This window comes from Pezoporus occidentalis, unplaced genomic scaffold (assembly GCF_034315485.1).
Source record: "Pezoporus occidentalis ecotype Australia unplaced genomic scaffold, CSIRO_AGI_Poc_V1 ctg2, whole genome shotgun sequence".
NCBI classification, from domain to species: Eukaryota; Metazoa; Chordata; class Aves; order Psittaciformes; family Psittacidae; genus Pezoporus; species Pezoporus occidentalis.
The window spans coordinates 14,749,660-14,769,496 of record NW_026913855.1 but is presented as its reverse complement, the minus strand read 5'-3'; the positions used below and the strand labels follow the sequence as shown (position 1 = coordinate 14,769,496).

General features: G+C 40.2%; 1 protein-coding gene and 1 long non-coding RNA gene across 4 annotated transcripts in view; one reads left to right on the top strand and one right to left on the bottom strand.

The window, feature by feature from the left end:
• LOC134163252 (uncharacterized) overlaps positions 1-5,253 on the bottom strand; it is a 28,891-nt gene extending 23,638 nt beyond the window's left edge. Inside the window, exon 1 of one of the 2 annotated variants that reach the window (XR_009964642.1) lies at positions 5,221-5,253. This is a non-coding gene — a long non-coding RNA (uncharacterized LOC134163252). Of the gene's footprint in view, positions 1-4,328; positions 4,459-5,220 lie in introns of those variants that run through there. The other variant, XR_009964643.1, reaches the window with a different exon arrangement.
• Positions 4,264-19,837, top strand: part of CAP2 (cyclase associated actin cytoskeleton regulatory protein 2) — a 68,365-nt gene continuing 52,791 nt past the window's right edge. The window contains exons 1-3 of one of the 2 annotated variants that reach the window (XM_062617945.1): positions 4,264-4,629; positions 15,813-15,937; positions 19,458-19,558. In XM_062617945.1, the coding sequence (XP_062473929.1) occupies positions 15,814-15,937; positions 19,458-19,558 (225 nt within the window). In that variant the 5' untranslated portion in view covers positions 4,264-4,629; position 15,813. Of the gene's footprint in view, positions 4,630-4,741; positions 5,063-15,812; positions 15,938-19,457; positions 19,559-19,837 lie in introns of those variants that run through there. The other variant, XM_062617947.1, reaches the window with a different exon arrangement.

The following is a 19,837-nucleotide window of genomic DNA, read 5'->3' as shown; positions in this document are numbered from 1 at the left end:
TAAATGAAAATGTGAAACTTCACTTGAGATCCATATCAAACCCCAGTACTGTATAAAACAGGATTTTTAGCAAAAATACAACACAACCTTGTATCTCATGATTATAAATTGGGCAATGTAAATCCTTAGCAAAACTGAGGCCCAAGCCTACAATATTCACTGAGTAGCTTTCCCAAAAGAACAGCTGCACAGAACTAAATTAAACAGCAAAACTACCACCAGTAAAAGCAGTCACAATGTTTAATATTTGTAAGATCAGGACATTTTCCCCTTGGATTCAGCAAAGCCCTTAAACATATACTGAATTATAAACAAGTGAGTAATTCCATCCTGATGCGACAAGCTGCTTAAATACAACTGGAATGCTTAAGTACTCTGCTACATGGGGATGCCATTACTCACATACTTAATGATAAGCACATGCTTATTATTTAACTTTTTATGTTGCCATGCCTAAAGAGAAGCATACAATTAATGTACAGTTATGAAATGAGAATCCACCCCCCCGAGCTTACTGCATAAGAGAGAATACAGAGAAGAGATAAAAAGCAGTATAGTGACAACTGTGAAACTAAATTTAATTTAGGTCTGCCTTATTTTACAGGTGATCCAATTGAATTATGACAGATTCAGCCTTATTTCACACTAGTCTGAAAGAGGAGAAATAGACTTCTTTGGCAGAATCTTCCATTTCTTTCCTGCATGTTGACACTTGATCTGTACAAGATACCCACAAAGTGCTCTTCATAGATCCATTTTGTTAATTAGCTATATGCCATTCTTCAAATTCTGTAGACTAAACAGTAGATTTGGTAAGCAAAAGGCATCCTGAGATGTCCTGAATGCACTTCAATATTATTGAAGCAGATCTAGTAAGTCACGTTGCCAAGATATTCACAAGATGTTCCAATTTATTTTCACATCAGTAAGTGCCTGTGCAATTTTAATTAATGTTATGATTTTCTGCATTGCCTCAGCAAAAACAGACTTCATAAAATAAGGGAAATGAGTAACAATATTTGTGGTTTTCTTCAAAATCTATGGATGATATACATGCATCTATGAATCATTTAGATGCAACTTACATCAACAGGGAAATTTTACAATCATATATGTTGAAAATCCATTTTCAACAAATACTGGGAAGGTAAGCATTAACATTTTCCAGAGTTCTCCTTGGTGAAAAAACATGTATGCAAATGAAAGATGCACCAGAATATTTTCTTCTAAGTAGATTACAATGCTGTCATTCTATAGAGATTTTGATAGCCTATCTCTACAGCCTCTGACATGTACTTTGGGATCCCTGCACAACTTTAGAAATACATTCTTCTATAAAATGGAATAAAACATGCCAGCCTTGGCACAGACTGATGGCAGCAGCAAAGTAAAAAAGTAAAACAACAAAAAATTATAAAGTTATATTAAATGCCACAGACTACGTTCCATGGGCTACTACATTTTAATTGGCTGACTTCCCAAAAGAGGGCTATTACTGCGCTTCTTGCATAAGAAGAGCTCCTCATAATTTCAGGAGGACTATAGCATAAATTGGAATTGTAAGGGTTTTTTGAATGTTTGGGTCCTGTTTGTCCGCATCAAAAGCAAGTATACAAATAAAACCCTTTAACTTTTAATGTTGCAATTACTGGTATCAATGTATGGTCTGCACATAAATATAAGTCAATATATTAATGCATTGTTAGACTGAGGGCAAAATGCTCAGCCCAAAGTCTGATAAACCAGTCACTCTTTGCTCAGTGTTTCACTTGATGCCAACACCAAGCATTTTCAAAACATATTTCTTATTGCTGTCCAAGCTTTCTTTTTCCTTGATGGGATGAAACAATAGCATGGCATCCAGTCAGTATTTTTGCACACACAGTATATTGCAAAGTCTAAAATTTGCACATCTATCATTCCTTTGTTCTCTTTAGGGGGATGTTGCTTGGCCTAAGTTAATAACTACAAAGTTCTTTCTAGTACCACCTTTTAAGATTACCTTTACCTACATAGAACCTGCAAGGTTCTCTTCTGTAATGACTTCAAGCACTGAATCTTACATCTTTACTTTCCAGTGGGTTTCCTCTGTATTATAAGGTCACTTTACGATTACTGAATCTCCCTATCCTATCAATTCTTCTTGTTCCCTTTATCTTAGTCTTAGCCTTTTATGCTTGGCTACATTCTCCTGAGGAAGAAAAAAAGACAACTTGTTTGTTTTGTGAAGAAAGCACTAGAAGACGGGAGCAGGGATGTATTATAGGGAACTTTAGACACGTAGGGCATCTGCCAGTTTGATAGCCTCCTAAGACTTTCCACAGACAGAATCATAGAATCATAGAATTATAGAATCATAGAATCATGGTATAATTTGGGACGGATGGGACTTTCAAAGGTCACCTCGTCCAACCCCCTGCAATGAGTCATCTTCAACTAGACCAGCTTGCCCAGAACCACATCCAGCCTGGCCTCAAATGTCTCCAGGGATTGTGCATCCATCACCTCTCCAGGCAACCTGTTCCAGTATTTTTCCACCCTCATTGTAAAGAATTTTTTCCTCATGACCAGCCTGAATCTCTCCTCTTTTAGTATAAAACCATTACCCTTCACCCTATTGCAACAGGGCCTGATAAAAGTCTCTCCCCATCTTTCTTATAGGCCCCTTTTAAGAACTGAAAGGCCACAATAAAGTCTTCCCAGAGTCTTCCCCAGGTTTAACAACCCCAAATCACTCAGGAAATGGCCAGTGGTTTTTCCCTCTTTTCTGCAGTGCCTGTAGTGTGAAAGAACGATGTGGAGTGCTTGACTATACGCTTACAGTAAGAGCTTGTGAAACTCTTCATCAGTTAATTACAGTGCATTTTTCTCAAATTAACATTCTACAGAAATTCAACTGCATGTACCATCCTAAACTTCCAACTTAACATGCTGACACTGCACAGGTGTTGGGATTTTTTTCTTCTCTCTGAGCTCTATGGAATATTGCACCTTGAGTTTCAATCTAGATGTAGTAGTTTCACAGTTTCTCAATCCTTCGGGATCTTCTTTCCAGAAAGAGTCTTCCTGGGCTTGTTTCTTGCTTTTCTTAAGTAACTTCTGTGTTCTGTGCATTTGTGCAATCATGTCTTCAACTCCATACTACCTTTTTCTCTTTTGGAAGGTTTGGCAAGACCCTCTGGTTTAAAACCTGTACTGTTCTGTTGATTTCATCTGGCTATGGGTACCTGCCAAGGAGTAGTTCTTTTCATTGTGCATTGGAAAATGTGGCAGTGAGTTTTTTGCAAGTTCCAGTCCCAATCACATTGTCTGCACTAGTGAGTATGGCTACCAGGCAGACCCTTGCAGTCAGTTTTCTGTTGCTTGATCCTGTCTTTAGGTATGGGAGGTCTGTGAGCTGCTGTTAACCATGGCATTTTTGTTAAAATATGACTTTGACTTTCCTCAGCCCCAACTGCTGCACAGTTAAAACAAATCCTTATGTCCCATATTTTATAGTGTTGTCAAACCAGCAGAAATGAAACACAAAGTCTCCTAAAATAAGCTGTATATTTGATAAGGAAAAGTGCCACTGATTTTTGTGCAACCACATGGTGGATGTGAAGAATATGTGGTCGTTTCTATTATCACTAAAGAATTCTTTTTCTGTTCAAAAGCAAACTGCTCCTTCAAAGGCTGTAAATCTATGGTTTTCTCACATGACTTCCATGCAAAAAAAAACATCTCTTTCAACACCTGGAGATGAAGCAGATTTAAAGTGGATGATCAGATGCCTTTTGGGACCATGTGGTGAAGAGCACCACGTAATTGTGAAACATTTGTACTCCCATTCAACCATGGATACGGATTAGTGTGAAGCCCATGGAGCCTGCCAGGAGAGGCTCAGGCGCTAAGGTTTGCTTGCTGGGAGAAGTCCTGATTTTGTTACCACGCTGAATGAAGGAAACAACCCCTCTGTGGGCCCAGCTATGCCAGTGGCTGGTTTGGCACGCTTGAGTCGGGCTCGGAGTAGGCAATGAACTACCCCGGTGTAGATGATGCTGCCCTCAGCCTTCCCTGCCCTGCGAGGGGTCTGCTGGTCTCTACAGTGGGGCCACTCTCCATTTCAGCATGGGGTGGGCTAGTGTGGCGTGGGGTGCTCACTGCCCACTCACCCGAGCTGTGCTTTATGGGCAAGCGGGTCTACCCCGCCTGCGGCCCTGGGTGCCCCTACCCTGGGTGCCTGCGCCTTGCTCCACCACTGCCATTTCCTCTCAGGCTCCGAGCCGCCCCACCACCAGTGCCGAGACACCTCTCCCTCTCTCTCTTCATTCTCACACTCCACCCACTTTTTGCTTGCTTTCTCCATCTCTGCCACCGTCTCTCTCTCTTTCTGGACTTGTCTTTATTTGGCACTCCCGGAAGCTGCTGGGCATTTCTCTCCCTGCCTGGCCGGGCAGCTGATGTGACTGACACCGGCTCCAGCTGAGAAGAAGGAGGAGAAGCAGGAGGAGGAGAAGGAGGAGGAGGAGAAGGAGGAGGGAGAGCAGCGGCGAGGCGAGGGAGGGGGGAGCGATTGACCGGCCACGGATTTTCATTGCAGAGAGGAGGGGAAGGAAAAAAAAAAGCCTACACGGGTCATCAAAACAGGTAACTCAAGAGCAGGCAGCGGCGGGAGGGGCGGGATGCGGGGAGCGGCCCGACCCCTCTGGCCCCGGCAGGCTGGGGCGGGCCCGGCGCGGCGCAGTAGGGGTAGGAGGTGCGCTGGAGCTGGTGGTGGGGCGGCGGGGCCCGGCCGCAGCGATAGCGGACACCTTGGGGAGGGGGTAGTGGTGAGGTGACGCCTGCGGGCTCGGGCCGGGGCTGCAGGGCGGCGGCGCGGCTGGTCGAGCGCCAGTGCTCTGGGTGCTATGTGGGTCAGAGCCCCGCGGGCGTGCTGAGGGCCCGAGTCCCGCTTCTCCCTTCCGCTCCCCTCCTGTCACCTGGAGAGCCTCAGCCCCAGCCCCTCTGGGTGATACGTGCCAAGAGCCGCGGGGAGGAATTAATCGGAGGTGGGAGAAACCCGAGCAAAATAACACAGCAGGTGAGGGATCCTTTCTAGGACTGAACCCGGACCTCTGCCACGGAGCCGTTCCCGGCTCCCGGAGGGTGCTTTGGACTGTGCCCCAGCCCCCGGCCTGCATCCCGCAGCCCAGCTTTGCGACAGGTTATTAAGAATGACCCCCGTTTGTTTATGCAGACCTGGCTGTGTCAAGCGATGCCAACCTTGAACTCTCTTTATCAGCGTGAGGTTGAGGGAGAATTCTGAAGGAGGCAGCTGCAGGGTTGGTGGGCAGCTGGGTTCAGAGTCCTTGGTTCCTCCCGCCCTCGGAGCCGGAGGTGTGCGTGTATGAATGTGTGTTTGTGGTGGACATGACTGAGGAGCCTACGGGTTTAGCCCAGAGTGAAGAGTTAAACAGCATCCTTGGGCGGGAGACCTGAGGACAGAATATATACCTTTTTATACAAATATATAAGGGATTCTGCAAACACAAGGCGACATTCAGTGGGGCAGGAAGAAGGCAGACATGAAGAACTGTGAAGCTGAGATGCTGCATTTTGCAATAACTTGACATCTGAAAGGGGTATTCCCCCAGAGATACAGCCAGCACAAAGCTGAGGAGAACTTGTGACCCCACCTAAAAATGTGAACCTTGTCCTTTGCACCGGGCATTGCTATAGATCTGTATCTTAGCATTACAGCATCAACTGGGAGGATTTTTATCAAGTAAAATCCAGATTTCATAATGCATAGGGGCAGTCTTAAAGACAAAGACCAACTGGGGGAAGCAAGCATTCTTCATATGCATTACCTAAATGTGGTTATTTTCCAATGATGGAAAATGTTTTTGTTTTTGTTTTTTTTTTTTTTCCAGAAGAACACCAGTGGAGGCTAGTCCATTAGGAAAGAGTGGGAAGGAGTCTGCTTAGCAGGAGGGCTGGCTGGGATCAATACTGCAAATTATACTAATTTATTTCTAAGCCAGGCAAAAGTGGCAGTGGTTCCTGGACTACCTTGTTTCATTGTTCTGGGAGACTGGAATCACAAAACCAGTCCTACTTCAGAAATACAACTTTACAAACTATTTAGAATAGCAAAGTGGTCAAAGCTGGCCTCTTAAGACATTACTACGAGTTGGATATCCTAATTTTATGGAAATTTTATCCTAACATTTCTTTTTAATTACTTATTATGCAAATGATAAACTTTTTTTCTGATGCTTTACATTTTCAACACAAGGATTTCATAACACCTATTTTGAGCATGTTTGCACTTTCTGTAGCAAAGCCAGGTACATACAACAGTATGGCCCATTTAAGGCTTGGGCATAACCAAAATGCCGGTCTTCAGAATATTCTTACAATTCATTTGCATCGTCCCCTCAAATGAATGCTGCGCAGATGTGGAAGGTGGACAGGCACAGCTCCAAATTTAATTAATAAAATATGTTTTCTTAATTAAATAAAAATGAAGAGGATGTGCATTATTTACTGTTATGGCAGAACTAATCTATATGTTTTCATTATTCTTGGTCAGCTATGGCACTCACTTTAGCAGAGAAGAGTGCTTCTTGATATACCACAAGGAGCAAGGATACAAAGTTTACATGTATTAGACCCCTTTATAGATTTTCTAGTCCCACTGCATAATTTTTATTAACTGTGTAAAGTATATTTGGAACCCTGAGTTAGGGGGAAAAAAAAAAAAAAGGAATGAAAATTCCCCCAGGACTGAAATTCGTAGGAATCTGAATTAGTAGGTACTGGAAAAGAATCAGAGTGCAGCAAAGAAGACTGGAAACTAGCATTGTATTCAGCTGCCAGCTTTGACATTGACTTGCAACGTTACCTGCAGCAAATCACGTAATCTTTCCATGTTTCAGTCTGGCTTGTCAGTGACAATAATGTTGCCAGTGGTTTGTAGTCGAGAGAGAAAAATGGTGAACTGCCAAATATGTTAAATATTCTTTGTGGTTTTGCATGAGTTTTGACATCATGTGCAACAGGAACAAACTTAATAGCTGCAGTTGCTGCCCCATAGAACATCTGACTACATGAAAGAGAGCATTCTGTGCTTATCATGCTTACTGGGGCAAAACCAAAGCATCACCTACAAAAAATCAGATAGAAATGATCACAGTTATTTAGACAACTGTTTTGTTATGAATTGGTTAAAAGATTTTGCTTGATGAAGCACCCCTAATATATATAAATAATTTTAATTCCTTTCTCTAAATTTTAAGTGAGTATTTTACAATAGTGGGAGCAGTTGGGAACTTGTCATTTTGCTGAGGTACAGAATCAGCTCCAGTTGCTTGAGTATTTCTGAATAATGAGTAATTTTGGCAGATGTGGTTTACTGACCCTTCAAATAAGAAATGCTTTGAACTATAAGCTATTCTTCAGAATGTCCCCGCTAGAACTGTACCAGAATCAACACTTTTATTAAGCAGTGCACACTGAAATGACAAAAGTACACATAAGTACAGCTGCATAAATGACAGAGATTATGCCAATTCAGCTAGTTCAGCAAGAATATGGGTTTTGGTGCTTGATCTTGAACCTCTGTGATCTTTGTCACCATTTTAGCAAGACTTTATGGCATAGACATGGCCTTAGTTCATACACATACTAGCTACTCTTCATTTCACCTGTGTATGTAACATATTCTATGTCAAATTTCAGGGACTCCTTGTTACTAAAAAAGGCCCCATTAAGACTATTTTCCTGGGTATATGCTAATGGGAATTGTGATTTTTCAGAGAACAGCAAGCTAAAGAAATGGCTTGCAAAATTCAAAATACCAGTAGTAGTATGCTAGTAGTAGTATGGTGGGAATCAAGGCTTGATGCTTTTGTAGCATATATTTAAAAAAAGGTAAATGATCAAGTACATAATGGAATAGTGTCATATTTTTCCAAGAAGACATGCTGAGATCTTATGCATTAATGTTATGTTTTGTATTGGTTTAAATACTCAACTGCTTTTTGGAAGGAATGCAAAGAATGATTTACATTTCTGTGTGTAATTTGGCATTGTTTTGAGAGAAGAAACAGCAGAGTAATTCACCTAACCGCTCTGGGTCCTCTAAAGCAACCATCATAGCAAAGGCGAACTTTACAAGCATCTAGGATGGGTCGAGTTTGATCTTTCTGGGTTTCACGATACCTCACAATGAAACAGAGGAGGGATAAAGAGCTGAATGTCTCAGATCTTGTAAATGAGCAAGGTTGCATGGGTTATCATTAAAACTCAGGACTTTGAAGTAGTAACCAGGTTATAGCAGGAAATAGGTCTTTTTTAGTAGCAAGTGGCCCATTTCATCCTGAATCAGAAGCAAAGGCACATCTCATTGCAATGCTAGCAGTGTTGCAGTATTGCGGAATCAGTGGGTTGAATTTTAAAATGGGTGATGGCCAAAGGCCTTGAGTTTTTGTGATGAATAAAGATTGCAAATGAGCTGCAGAGAAAAGGGAGTAATAAAGTGGCTGCTGCCATACTGGAGGAGAGGCCACAGGCTGATCAGGGAAGCCAGGAAGAGCAGGAAGAGCCTGACACCATCAGACACTGAGTGCATCTAGCTAACTTGTCTGAGAAACAGAGCACAGCTATTCAGGCTTTGTTGTCATATGGATATGCATGAGAAGGAGGGTGTGGAAGTGTGAAAGGCCATGCAAACAAAACCGTTACTAACCTTGGTACTGAATAGTCTCATCTTTCCTGCAGAAGTCATTTCATAGTTCGTGTTTTTAGAGCTTCCAGCACTATCTGCTTAGTTTTAACTTCTCCCTTTGCTTTGCTTTTCTCCTTTCACATCCCGGAAGTACTGAAACCCCACAAGGGTTTGTACTTTGTGGAGTTTACTCTTTTTCAAAGAGTGCAAATTCAGTTTGCTTGGAACTGTAGCATAAAGAATCTTACTGTTCAGTTACTATGAACTGAACTGAAGCGCTAATAAAATCAATGCCTGCATGCAGTATTTTGTTGGTTCAGCAAGGCAGTGTCCTTACATACAGTAATTGGACTTGTGACAGGTAATTAAATGGCTTGTAAGGCCTTTAGAATGCTTGCTTACATGAAGAATACCACACTAATACATAATAAACGAGGTGGCTAAGAACATTATGTTTCTGTTGATTGGAGAGAACATTGGAGGGAGAGAAGAGAATAAAACCTAGACAAAAGACTATGAGCAATGGTGACATAAAAAGGAAGCATAAGAAGAATAAGAGAATGTACTTAGAAACTGGGTTGCTTTGGTTATTTTAAGTCAATCATGCTTATACAGACTGTCAAGTCTTGACTGCTTCAGTACATCATTAAATGATGAACTTGTTCTTTGTGATCACAAAATTGATAAGACAGTTAAAATTACTCAGCAAGGGATAGGAGCTCTTCACAGAACTTCCACATAATTAGAAACTGAACTGATATTCCAGAAGATACTAAGCACATACATGAACACATTACATATTCTAAATAATTCTTATTAAATTATGAGAGGGCTTACCACAGTCCGTGCTATTATTACATTCACTTGTAGACACACAGCTTGATGTATGCAGTTGCTCACCCATAATTATGGGACTAAACTGGGATGTGATAAGAAATCTGAAATGTGTCGGCAGTCTTAAGGGTACTTGTCAAAATAGAGACTATTTTACAAATGTAATGTTTACAAATGTGATGTTTACAAATGTAATGTTTTTTAAACAGCGGGGTAGAAAAATGCCTCCATTCCTTTCCTGCACGTTTTTGTAGACAGCAACTTGACTACTGGGAGAGGGAGAGAAGCAGAGTGCAAACAGAAAAGTATATTTTGTGGTACTAACAACATAAAGCCAGACAAAGGAAAAAACTTAGGTTAAATGGAGGAGGTTCAACATGAACCTGCTTTTCCCTCTTCTACACAAAAATATTTTTGCTTACAAAAAAATAACCCTTTAAAAACACAGAGGGTATGTCAAAGAGTGAAGTCCACAGACAAGGTAATTTAGGTAGCACATTCTTATACACAGCAGTAGAGAACTCAGCATATCAGTAGTTGTAGGATGCACATTGAGCCACAGACAGAAATATTTTATAATGAGTATACTAGAGCCAGGAAGACTTCAAACCAATCTATCAGTCAAAATGGTGCACCCGTCCACAAAAAGTAGAAGTCACACTGACATTTTTGTCTTTTTGCTATTCCAGGTATAACGTGCATTTGGACAAAATAAGGGAAAAAAAAATGTCAAAGTTTTAATACTGTTAGATATACAAGACTATCTTTTACTAGGATAAAAAATGTATTTTTTTAATATGCACTTAAAACAGCATTGCTTCCAAAGGATCTTGTAGCAGATCTGGGGGGACAAAAGAACAAAAAGGTCACCAGAGGCTCTGCTTTGAACCCTGCATCATTCTCCTCTCACAGAGCTTTACTGAGAGGTCTTGTGTTTTAATCCGATTTGACAACAGCTTGACAAGCCTTTGTTTACATTCCTCCCACACAGCTAATGGGAAACAAACCACAAACCATACAAGGTAATGTTTCTGCCTGTCTACCAACACATGCGTTCTTCTAACCAATACTCCTTTGCTTTGCATTCTCCACTCAAAATCTTTTATGGTAATAACCCGGATAACTTCAGGGGCCCTTTGTTACCACTCAGCCAGTACCTGACTGCTTCTGTGCTCTGCCTGGGAAGAAGAACTCCAAATGGGAGTTCCTCTGAGAATGAGGCTCCAAACCAGTGGGTTTTCACTGTCTGGATCAGAATGGTATGCAGCAGGAATTTGGGTCTGATGCCAAAGGTGGCAAAAAGACTGCCCACTCAACACAGGTTGGAGTTGATACATACGTTTGAATGATGGTATGAGAAAGCCAGTCATTTCAGGCTCAAGCTGGCTGTGTCTTTTTCAGAAATTTAAGTGCCATAAGATGCTTTTGTAATTTGAGGGGATGTTTAAGAATGCATATAAATTTCCCTTTCCTTGATAAATGCTGCTATATATTGTACAGAAGAACTCTTAGAGGACACGGTACTTTGGATTTATAAAGCATTCATGACTAGCTCTCTGATAGTACCAGCTGGCAATCAAGGTTTTTGTATATTTTTGTATCTCAGTACCAATTTATTAAAAGACTAGGAGAGAAAGCGCATATGCAAGCTGCCATACTTTGAATAAGACTATGATCTTCCAGGTGGTATAGGAATGTTAGCTAGAATTAAAATGCCACAGTGCTGCTTGTATTCTGTTTTAGGCATCTGCCCTTTTTTTGGCATGGAAATGAAAAGCAAAATCTGGCCTGTAGAATGTCAGGATGATGAGCGTGAGTGAGATGTGGCTTAGTTTTTCAGATGCTAGGTGAATGTGGAAGGACTGGTACTCGGGATAAAAAAAAAAAACCCTAACAAGTTGCTGCTTTTTCTTCTAAACTGAAAGTGTGCTAGGAAGTAAAACAAACTTTATACTATCTCTTGCTGATGTTTGTCAGAATAATACCACACTTTACAGGGTGGCAGCATTCCTGTGTTCAAAACTGCCATATTTACATGCCTAGTAAGTTATCATGTGTTTACTTTTTCCCCTTATGCTACTGCGCGGCTTCTCCCTGTGGGCTTGTTACAGCTTGTTTCTTCTTGAGATGGAGCAATATGGTCCTCTGTTGTAAGGCACATTCAGTGATAACAGGAATAATACCCGTGTTTTGGCTTCTAGTTTGATTGCTGTTTGGGATGAGTATGTCAGGGAATTTTAGTCTGTAGATAATGTTTTTTTTTCCCCTTGATAATAGATAAAAGATGCTTTGAGAGAGCTGGAGAGAAAAGCAGTGATCTCCCAAGGTCTGTCTATAAAAAGAGATCTTCTTTTGGTCTTCAGCATGCCTTGTTCTACCTGATTTTGGCTTCACAGCTTTTGGGAAAGAAACAACAGATGGTAGAATTACCACATACCTTTAACACTCCCCCAAAAGATATCACCAACAGTAAGCAGAGCAGATCTGTGGATCCTCCCTCTTATTTTTTGTTCACAAGAGACTGCTAACAATGTCAGCTTTTAAATGATTGTCAGTAGATGTGGGTTAACACCTTTCCTGGCTCTCAGTTGGGTTCATTGTCAATGAAGGACAGCATACTTCCCCACCAAGAAAGCAGCCGAATTATATGGGAGTTGAAGGGAGGATTATATGGGAGTTGAAGCACTATTGTTTTTAACTCCTTATAGGTGGTGAGCATCAGCTCTAGGAAAGATACATGATTAACCCAAATAATCCACTTTGAGATCAAAGCTTTAATTAAAACCCCAGTAGAAATGAGGTAGAGAATCTATCTTGATGTAAAAATGTGTTCTATGGGAGCGGAAGCATCCCATAGATGTATTTACATCCCCTTTACTTTTCATTGACACAGGTTTTATTTGGCCCTGTAAGTAGCCCAGTCTTATTATTTATTTATATTATGAGCTCTGATACTATATCACACAGGCAGGATCTTCTCACAGTCAAGCTGTACCATTTGTGTTCTGACTCCTTTTAAGCTGTGGCTTTGTGGTGTCAGTGTGACCACGCAGAGTGCAGTGTGGAATTATAAGTAATCAGAGGCACAGCTGAATACAGGCCAAGAAGATACTGAAAGTTGTCATAATATGAGCCAAATATATGAATCCCTAAATATAGGCAAAGTTGTCAATGTTTAGATTAAGAATGGATGAAGAGAGTTGTTAGTGGAGTCCTCAGAACAGCAGCATTAATTCCAGTCTTATTTGTATGATAGGCAATTGATGGTAAAGCAAAGTGTAAATGTAAGGTTATTACATGTACAATTGATTTGCTCTTGTAGTGTTATATACAGTAATGGCAAAAGTATACTTGCACTTTATTCATATATGACAGGGATACCTATGTGTGTACTTACGTACATGCATATATAAAAGTATAGATGCAAATACCATTTAGTTGTGAATATATAAGTACACAAATAAAAAGGTATGTTCAGTGTAAACATAATGTTTGAGGGGTTTTTAAGTACAACATTCCTTATAAAAACAATACACTCCTGGCAGCCCTAATTTTATGGTAAAAATGATTCCTACTTCTGTCTAAAAAGATTATAACAATATATTATTTTGTGACTGCCTTGCTGGTGATCCCTGCTTTTGGAAGAATAACATTGTAGTTCTCCAGTTAATGGAAACAGAATAAAGCTGTGAAGAATACAGTGAGCAAAACACTATGGTGCAACTGGCACGAGTTGTGTAAAAAGTCCATAGGGTTATTGAGTTGGCTTATTCCTTTGAGCTATTGACACTGTAATCCATATTCTTGTCATTTTGCAGAGGGTAGTTTGTTGGGTAGAATTACATGTCTTCATTTGTGAGATTCCTCAGACCCTTCAAGCGTGTGCAGTCAAACACAGTGGGTTTTTAATCAAACAGTTGGGTCCTTCCACAGGCAAAATCAGGCTGAAGAATCAAAAAGGAACAGGTCTTCCAAAGAAATTTGTATATGCCATCAAGGAAAATTTTGAGGCAGGTGAAAAAAAAGTCTATCAGACTGTATCTTCACATAAAGACAGGAACAGGAACTATGCTGGAAATACACATGTATATACTGATGAAATGAGTTGACTGTTAGTATGCTGTGTTAGACTAGCCTGACTTTAGACTGGTTTAAAACATAAGTCTTAAAACAGATACCATTTTAGGTTTTTATGTAGCAGGGTAAAATGTTGAAAAGAATGTGTCCATAATAGTTCTGAGGATTAGCAGTGCATTGTTTTAAGAAAAGGTTTAGTATTCTCACAAAACTTTTAACATTTCAGAAGTTCTCCTGAAACCCTCATCTCGTTCCTGCCAAGATGTTTGTACTTACAAAGTTACTTACAAGTTCAGGGCTTTTTCTGAAGAAAAAAAAGAAAAGAAAAAAAGAAAAATCATTGATTTTTCAAGCCGAATAGTGTGAGAGCCCCTCTCAATTTTGAGTGTTTATATGCCCACTGTCTGATGTCATCCTCTTTTGTGGGTTTGTTTTTTGTTTAATGTAAATAGGAAAACCCCATAAATTCCAGATAAAGGCTTTCTCATGAGAATGGTTCTCCAAAGGGTTTCTCACTAAAATCTTCTGCTTCACTTTTAGGTCAAACACAAACCTCATTGTATTTATAGGGTTAAGTCTGAAGGTCCCACCTTGTTTGACAGGCAGCATGACTCAGCGCAAGAGCTCTGCATGTGTTTCCACGGTCCTAGTAGCTAATCTTTTCTCACATGTACATATCAAAAATAAAATTACTATTATTATTTTTATGCATAAGATTTATTAATACTAATCTGTAAATAAGCCCCTTTCTTTTCACGTTACTTTACTTTTTAATTATAATACTTAGGAAGTAGATAATCTTAAGGTCCTTTCCAACCCTAACTATTCTATGATTGATTCTATGATTCTCCCCTGAACATGGGGACACTGAGGCGCAATGTTTGTTTTGGTTGCCAGTATTGCACGGTTTGTTGGAATCTACTATTATGCTTTGGTATCTCTGCGATACTAGCACTTTTAGCAGGATAGTTTATGAATTTACACATATATTCCAGGTACGCTTAGCTTTTCTAGTCTACAAGCCATACTGCAATCAATACCTTGTGGGCAGGGACTCCACTACTTGCTTGCCTCTGCTGGGGATGCAAGTTGCTCCATTGCCCCCACACCCCAGTGCTGGGCAGGGGATGTAGTCTGGTGTGGGAACTGAGCTGGAGATGTTCACAAGGATCATGTTAACCAAGAGCCATAAATCATCCCCCCCGCGCCCCTTCTTACTTTATGTCACTTAGCAGAATAAAACACTCACAACCTTAAGTAAGGAACATGTATGTGAAACTTATCAGGGATTTAAACATAGCTTTGTCTTTGCTTATATAACCACTTCTCAGTCTGAGGTGTATATAGATAGCACTGTGTTCCCTGAGGCATTGGCCAGTATTCAAAAATGTCAATGCCTACACTTCCTCACATATAAGAGAGCAGATAATCACATTGTGGGCAAAGAAAGTAATGTGTGAGTTGCTAAAAATTTAACCTAATTTCTGTTTAATTTTAAATCAAAAGCACTGTAGCAGTACTGTACTGATTATTTTTTTTCTTTCCAAAAGGTCATTATTGCATGATTTAAAAACCTTGGGAAACACTGATTCATGTCAGGTACTTTCCTTAGGAAAAAATGAAGTGATGGGAAATCATATCAGAATAAACAGAAAACCACCTTGGCTTCTTGTGGGATTCTTACTACAAAGCATAAAAGACTGAGGCAAATTTCAGAAAGTATCTTTTAAGAAATCAGGAAGAATACATTGAAAGTCTGGCTTTCAGTCAAGAATTAACAGAGTCTATATTTTTCCCCTTGTAAATGGCTGATGCAAATCACTACAGACATAAGTTTTTACCAGTTGCATTTATAAATATTTCAGTCATCTCAATATCTGATTGGGAGCATACACAGACAATTTATTTGTCATAAGTTGTCCACATATAGACTGTCAAAGCTATGCTAGCAGTGTTTTGAATCTGCAGTTTACAATGAAAAACAAGGGTTGAGTGCTGATCATATGCCCTTTTGACAAAGCAAGTTACCATATGTCAGCTGCTTCACTGCAGCTGCTTATATGCCAGAAAGACAGTATTTCAAAGACACAAGTTTTATCATAAAAGCTGATAAAGCCCCAAGATGAACAGAACTGTAGCGTGAGGTAAAGCATTGGCTTTACTTGGAGGCACCTAACACTGTTTTTATCATTAATGATGTTTTTTTCAGAATGGCAGAGACTCATGGTTTGATGGAGAGACTGGAGAAAGCAGTGACTCGACTTGAATCATTATTTTCAGACTCACATGGATCTGGTGGAATGGAGTGTGATGCCATTAATGGAGTCAATGGAAGTAAGTCTGGGTTTTTTTGAAGTACCATCTCTCTGTTATCAAAAAATCGCAAGTAGCACATATGTTTGTCTTCTAAGAAGCAGTGTAATCCCATCCCTTACAAATTTGGTGTCAAAAGAAAGTATTATTTTAAAAATGAATTTAGAAAACTAATGTGACAAGCTTAGGTGTATGCATAATTCCAAATTAATATAGCATAGAAAACTCAAGATTTGACTAGTCTCTAAAATATAGTGTCTATATTTCAAGCTTTATCACTCTTTCCATTTTGGCATTTATATTGTTGTAGATAATTTACCAGATGAAAATGTCTGCTTGAGCCAAATTAGCAGAATAAATGAGATATCGCCAAAATTTACAGCATAAGTATTCCGGAAAAAGTCACCTATATAAACATTGAGTTTGTTTGCCAGCTCCCTGAATTTCTCACTGTGGACCCACTTCACTGAATTGTTTAATATCCGTAATCAAATCTGAGTTTGTTCATTAAGCATTTACTCATTAATGGCTGCCACAAATCCATGGCCTTATATTGTTATCTCTTGAGCTTTTCCTTTCTCAAGTGGATCTCCACATTGGAGAACCAAACAAGTCTATCTTCATTTATTTACATCACATACCAAATCATTTTTTTTTCACTCCTTCATTTGTCGTTCCTGAAATTTCCAGGGTAAATAACCTCAGAAACATGGCAGTTACAGTGTTGATTCAATAGAGTGCCCTGTCTTTTCTCCAGAGCTTGTTCACCCAGAGCTCCAGCATATATCCCTTTATTAGATTCATGTCCTTTGCTTTCTGTATTCCTTGGCCCTTCCTGCATTCTCCAGAGAACAGCACATCCCAGCATGGGCTCAGTTGCTGTACAGAAGCTGCAGAACAAGCAGAAAATGCAGGCAGCTCACATACTGACACAGAAGCAAGTCAGTAATGTCAGCAGCTTTATTGTCCTTGTATGCCAGCCCTTACCCAACAACACATGTGAGGAACCTTCCCCAAAGTCATATTTACCATATGCCTATACACTGGCAGCTGCTGTAGAGCAGCTGGCTGAAAGCAGCGTGTGTCTGTGGCAGGAAGGGAGCATCTTCCAGCGGGCTTCCATAGCACATGACTTAACTTCAGTAATAAAATGCTTACAGTCCAGAGAAGACCTAGACAGATAGCAAACCATAGCAAAGTCATGAAGAGACATGATCCATGTACAAACTGACAATTAAATCAATCACCACTAGGAAATATACATTTTGTAAAAATGCAGGCTTCAGTCCTATAATGAATCCATTTAGGTGCGTTTCTCTTAATCCAGAGCCCAGTACTGCAGAGCCAGGGTTGCTTTTAGAACAGGAGATGAACTCTTCATGTGAGGTACTTCAATGAAAATTGCTATATCCTTGGCCTAACCTACAAGCTCAGTCAGGTGAAAAGATCCACCCCACAGGGAATCAGAGCCTTAAAACCCCAGCAGCTCCTTAGAAGAAACCACCTGACAAACCTTGCTGGAGTGAGATTTTAAAACACACCCACTGAGAGACAGAAGTAAGAAGCTGAGACGAGCAGCACCATGATGCACTTGCCATCCTGCACCGTATCTCCAGGCAGAGCTGTCTCACACAGGGACTCTGGAATTAGCTTTTGCTGATGCAGTCAGGAAAGACTGTATTGTTTCTTTGGTTTGGGCCACTGATACACATACAGTGCCACAAATATCGGTCTGTATGCCTGTGTTACTGTGCCTCTGAAGAGGTTCACGTAACATCCACAGCAACTGCAGAGTTGACAGTCTTACGGAACAGGTCTCTTCTTCTCCTTTAAAATTGACACTCAGCCAGAGTGTGACCTCTTTTAAGTCTTTAGTGGAAATGGAGATACATTGCTTTCTTCTACCACAAGCCCCTCTCCTAAAAGATCATCCCATAATTAGAATTATTATTGAATTAACATAGAATTAATTATTGGGAGAACTGTACCTTTACTGTTTTCCTAAATGGTATTGCAAAGGCAGGATCGCAAACAAATCATTCAATTGCTGTGCACAGCCCACAGCAAATTCTAGTAAGTGCTCCTGGAAGTTAGCTGTATTGAATAGTAAGAAATAGCATAGTTGCTTTCTAGTTTTGCATAGGAAAATTGCCATTTAGTGAACTGCTATTTAAAATTCAGCTCTAAAGTAAAAGATTACAGTGATTCTCTTGGAGACACACAGATTTTGACAACATAAACAGGCTTTGGAAAGCATCTCCACAGCTAAAACCTTTTGTACACTAGGTCATTTGAGGGTTTTACACACAAACATTTAATATGGAAGAAAGCCCAGAAATTCCTCAGAATTGAAGGTGACATCAAGAAAACAAAAGGAGCCTTGAAATCCCGCCTAGCTGACTAACGACATTATTTTTTCACACAGTCCATTGCAAAATCCAATTGCCAGAGCCTTTCTTTTTTCTGTCGAGGAGCCAGATGACTCTTGTGGAATAAAGAGGGCTTTCAAAATTATGAACTTGGACGCAATTGTTATGTAGTGCCAAAAAGTTAAAGCAGACTCTCTGGGGAAAGCCTGGTACCTCTTCAGAGCAATCTCCAAGCTTCATTAATGAGGGAGAGAGGCTGGGAAGAATTTTAACCTTGATTTCTCAGATCCTACAGATGCCATAAATTCACATGTGCATTGCTCATGCTGGACCTAGCAAAGGCTCTGAGGCATGGACAAGACATAAGGGTATGTCAGGGAGTAAAGGGGGGCTGGAAAGCATCCAAGGGAAGATTATTTTTGCTGCCTTAAAAGGTATCACATGAAGCCTTTTAAAAGCCAGGTGCGTAAGAAACTGATTGTCCACTTTGTCAGGGAACTGCTCAGTATACCATAGAGAAAAAAGCATTTTTATTCCTCTGATAGAATATATAGCATATCTAGTCAATGGGATGTGTCATCTAGAGGACTCATTTGAGCTCTCTTTATCCAGTGGTAGTTTTGCAAGGTCAGACAACAAAGTAAGGAGGTCACAAATCCACATTTAACTACATAAATCCACTGTCAGCCTATTTTAAAGGTTTTTGTCTAACTGGAAATGGAATTGCTTCCTACTAAAACTCACCAAACAGTGCAAAGATCTTCAGGAGTGGGTGGGTTGTTCAGTACAGTGTAGATTCTTTTTAGGAGACAAAACTTGTTTTGTTAAGACAGTTGTGCTTATCAGACCACTAGATCTTTGAAGGGCTGAGAAATACTTATTTTAGTGCCTGTTATTTTAAGACAAAAGAGACTTCCCATTACTGTATGCAGACTAAATTATCTTCATGTTCCTAGCCAAGCTCTACCAAGAGCAGGGTTTTTTTTTCTAGCCAGGAAAAATTCATTATACCTCCTATTTCGCTGATGTCACAAATCAATGAGTATGGCAGAAATTAAGTTACAGCAATTTCCCCTGCTTCTATGGTATTTCTCCACCATCTGCTACAAAAGAATGTCCTATGCATTGTGTACTTTATGAACCCATTATAATGGAATGCTCTTCTTCTACAGGCCTAGCACCATATGTTGAAGCCTTTGATAGGCTGCTGAATGGAAGTGTTGCCGATTTTCTCAGGTACAGCAAGATTCTTGAAGGTGATGTGAAGACACATGTGAGTATTTACTGAGATTTTCTCCCTGTGATGTAAGCATACAAGTCTTGGAATCTGTGTGATCAGCCTTGACTGCTGGGTAGAGCAGAATCCTAACTGTGGTACTCTGAATTATTAGCTCTTGTAGTAGTAGTAACCTGGCATAACACACTGATGACAGCTGGTTCAGGAAGGGCAAAAGGCTGTATGGATCCGTAAAAAGAGACTGCTCCCCTTCAAAGGCTGAAGACCATAGTACACAAAATATATAAACATTCTCAGTCACAAGAGATTTGAATT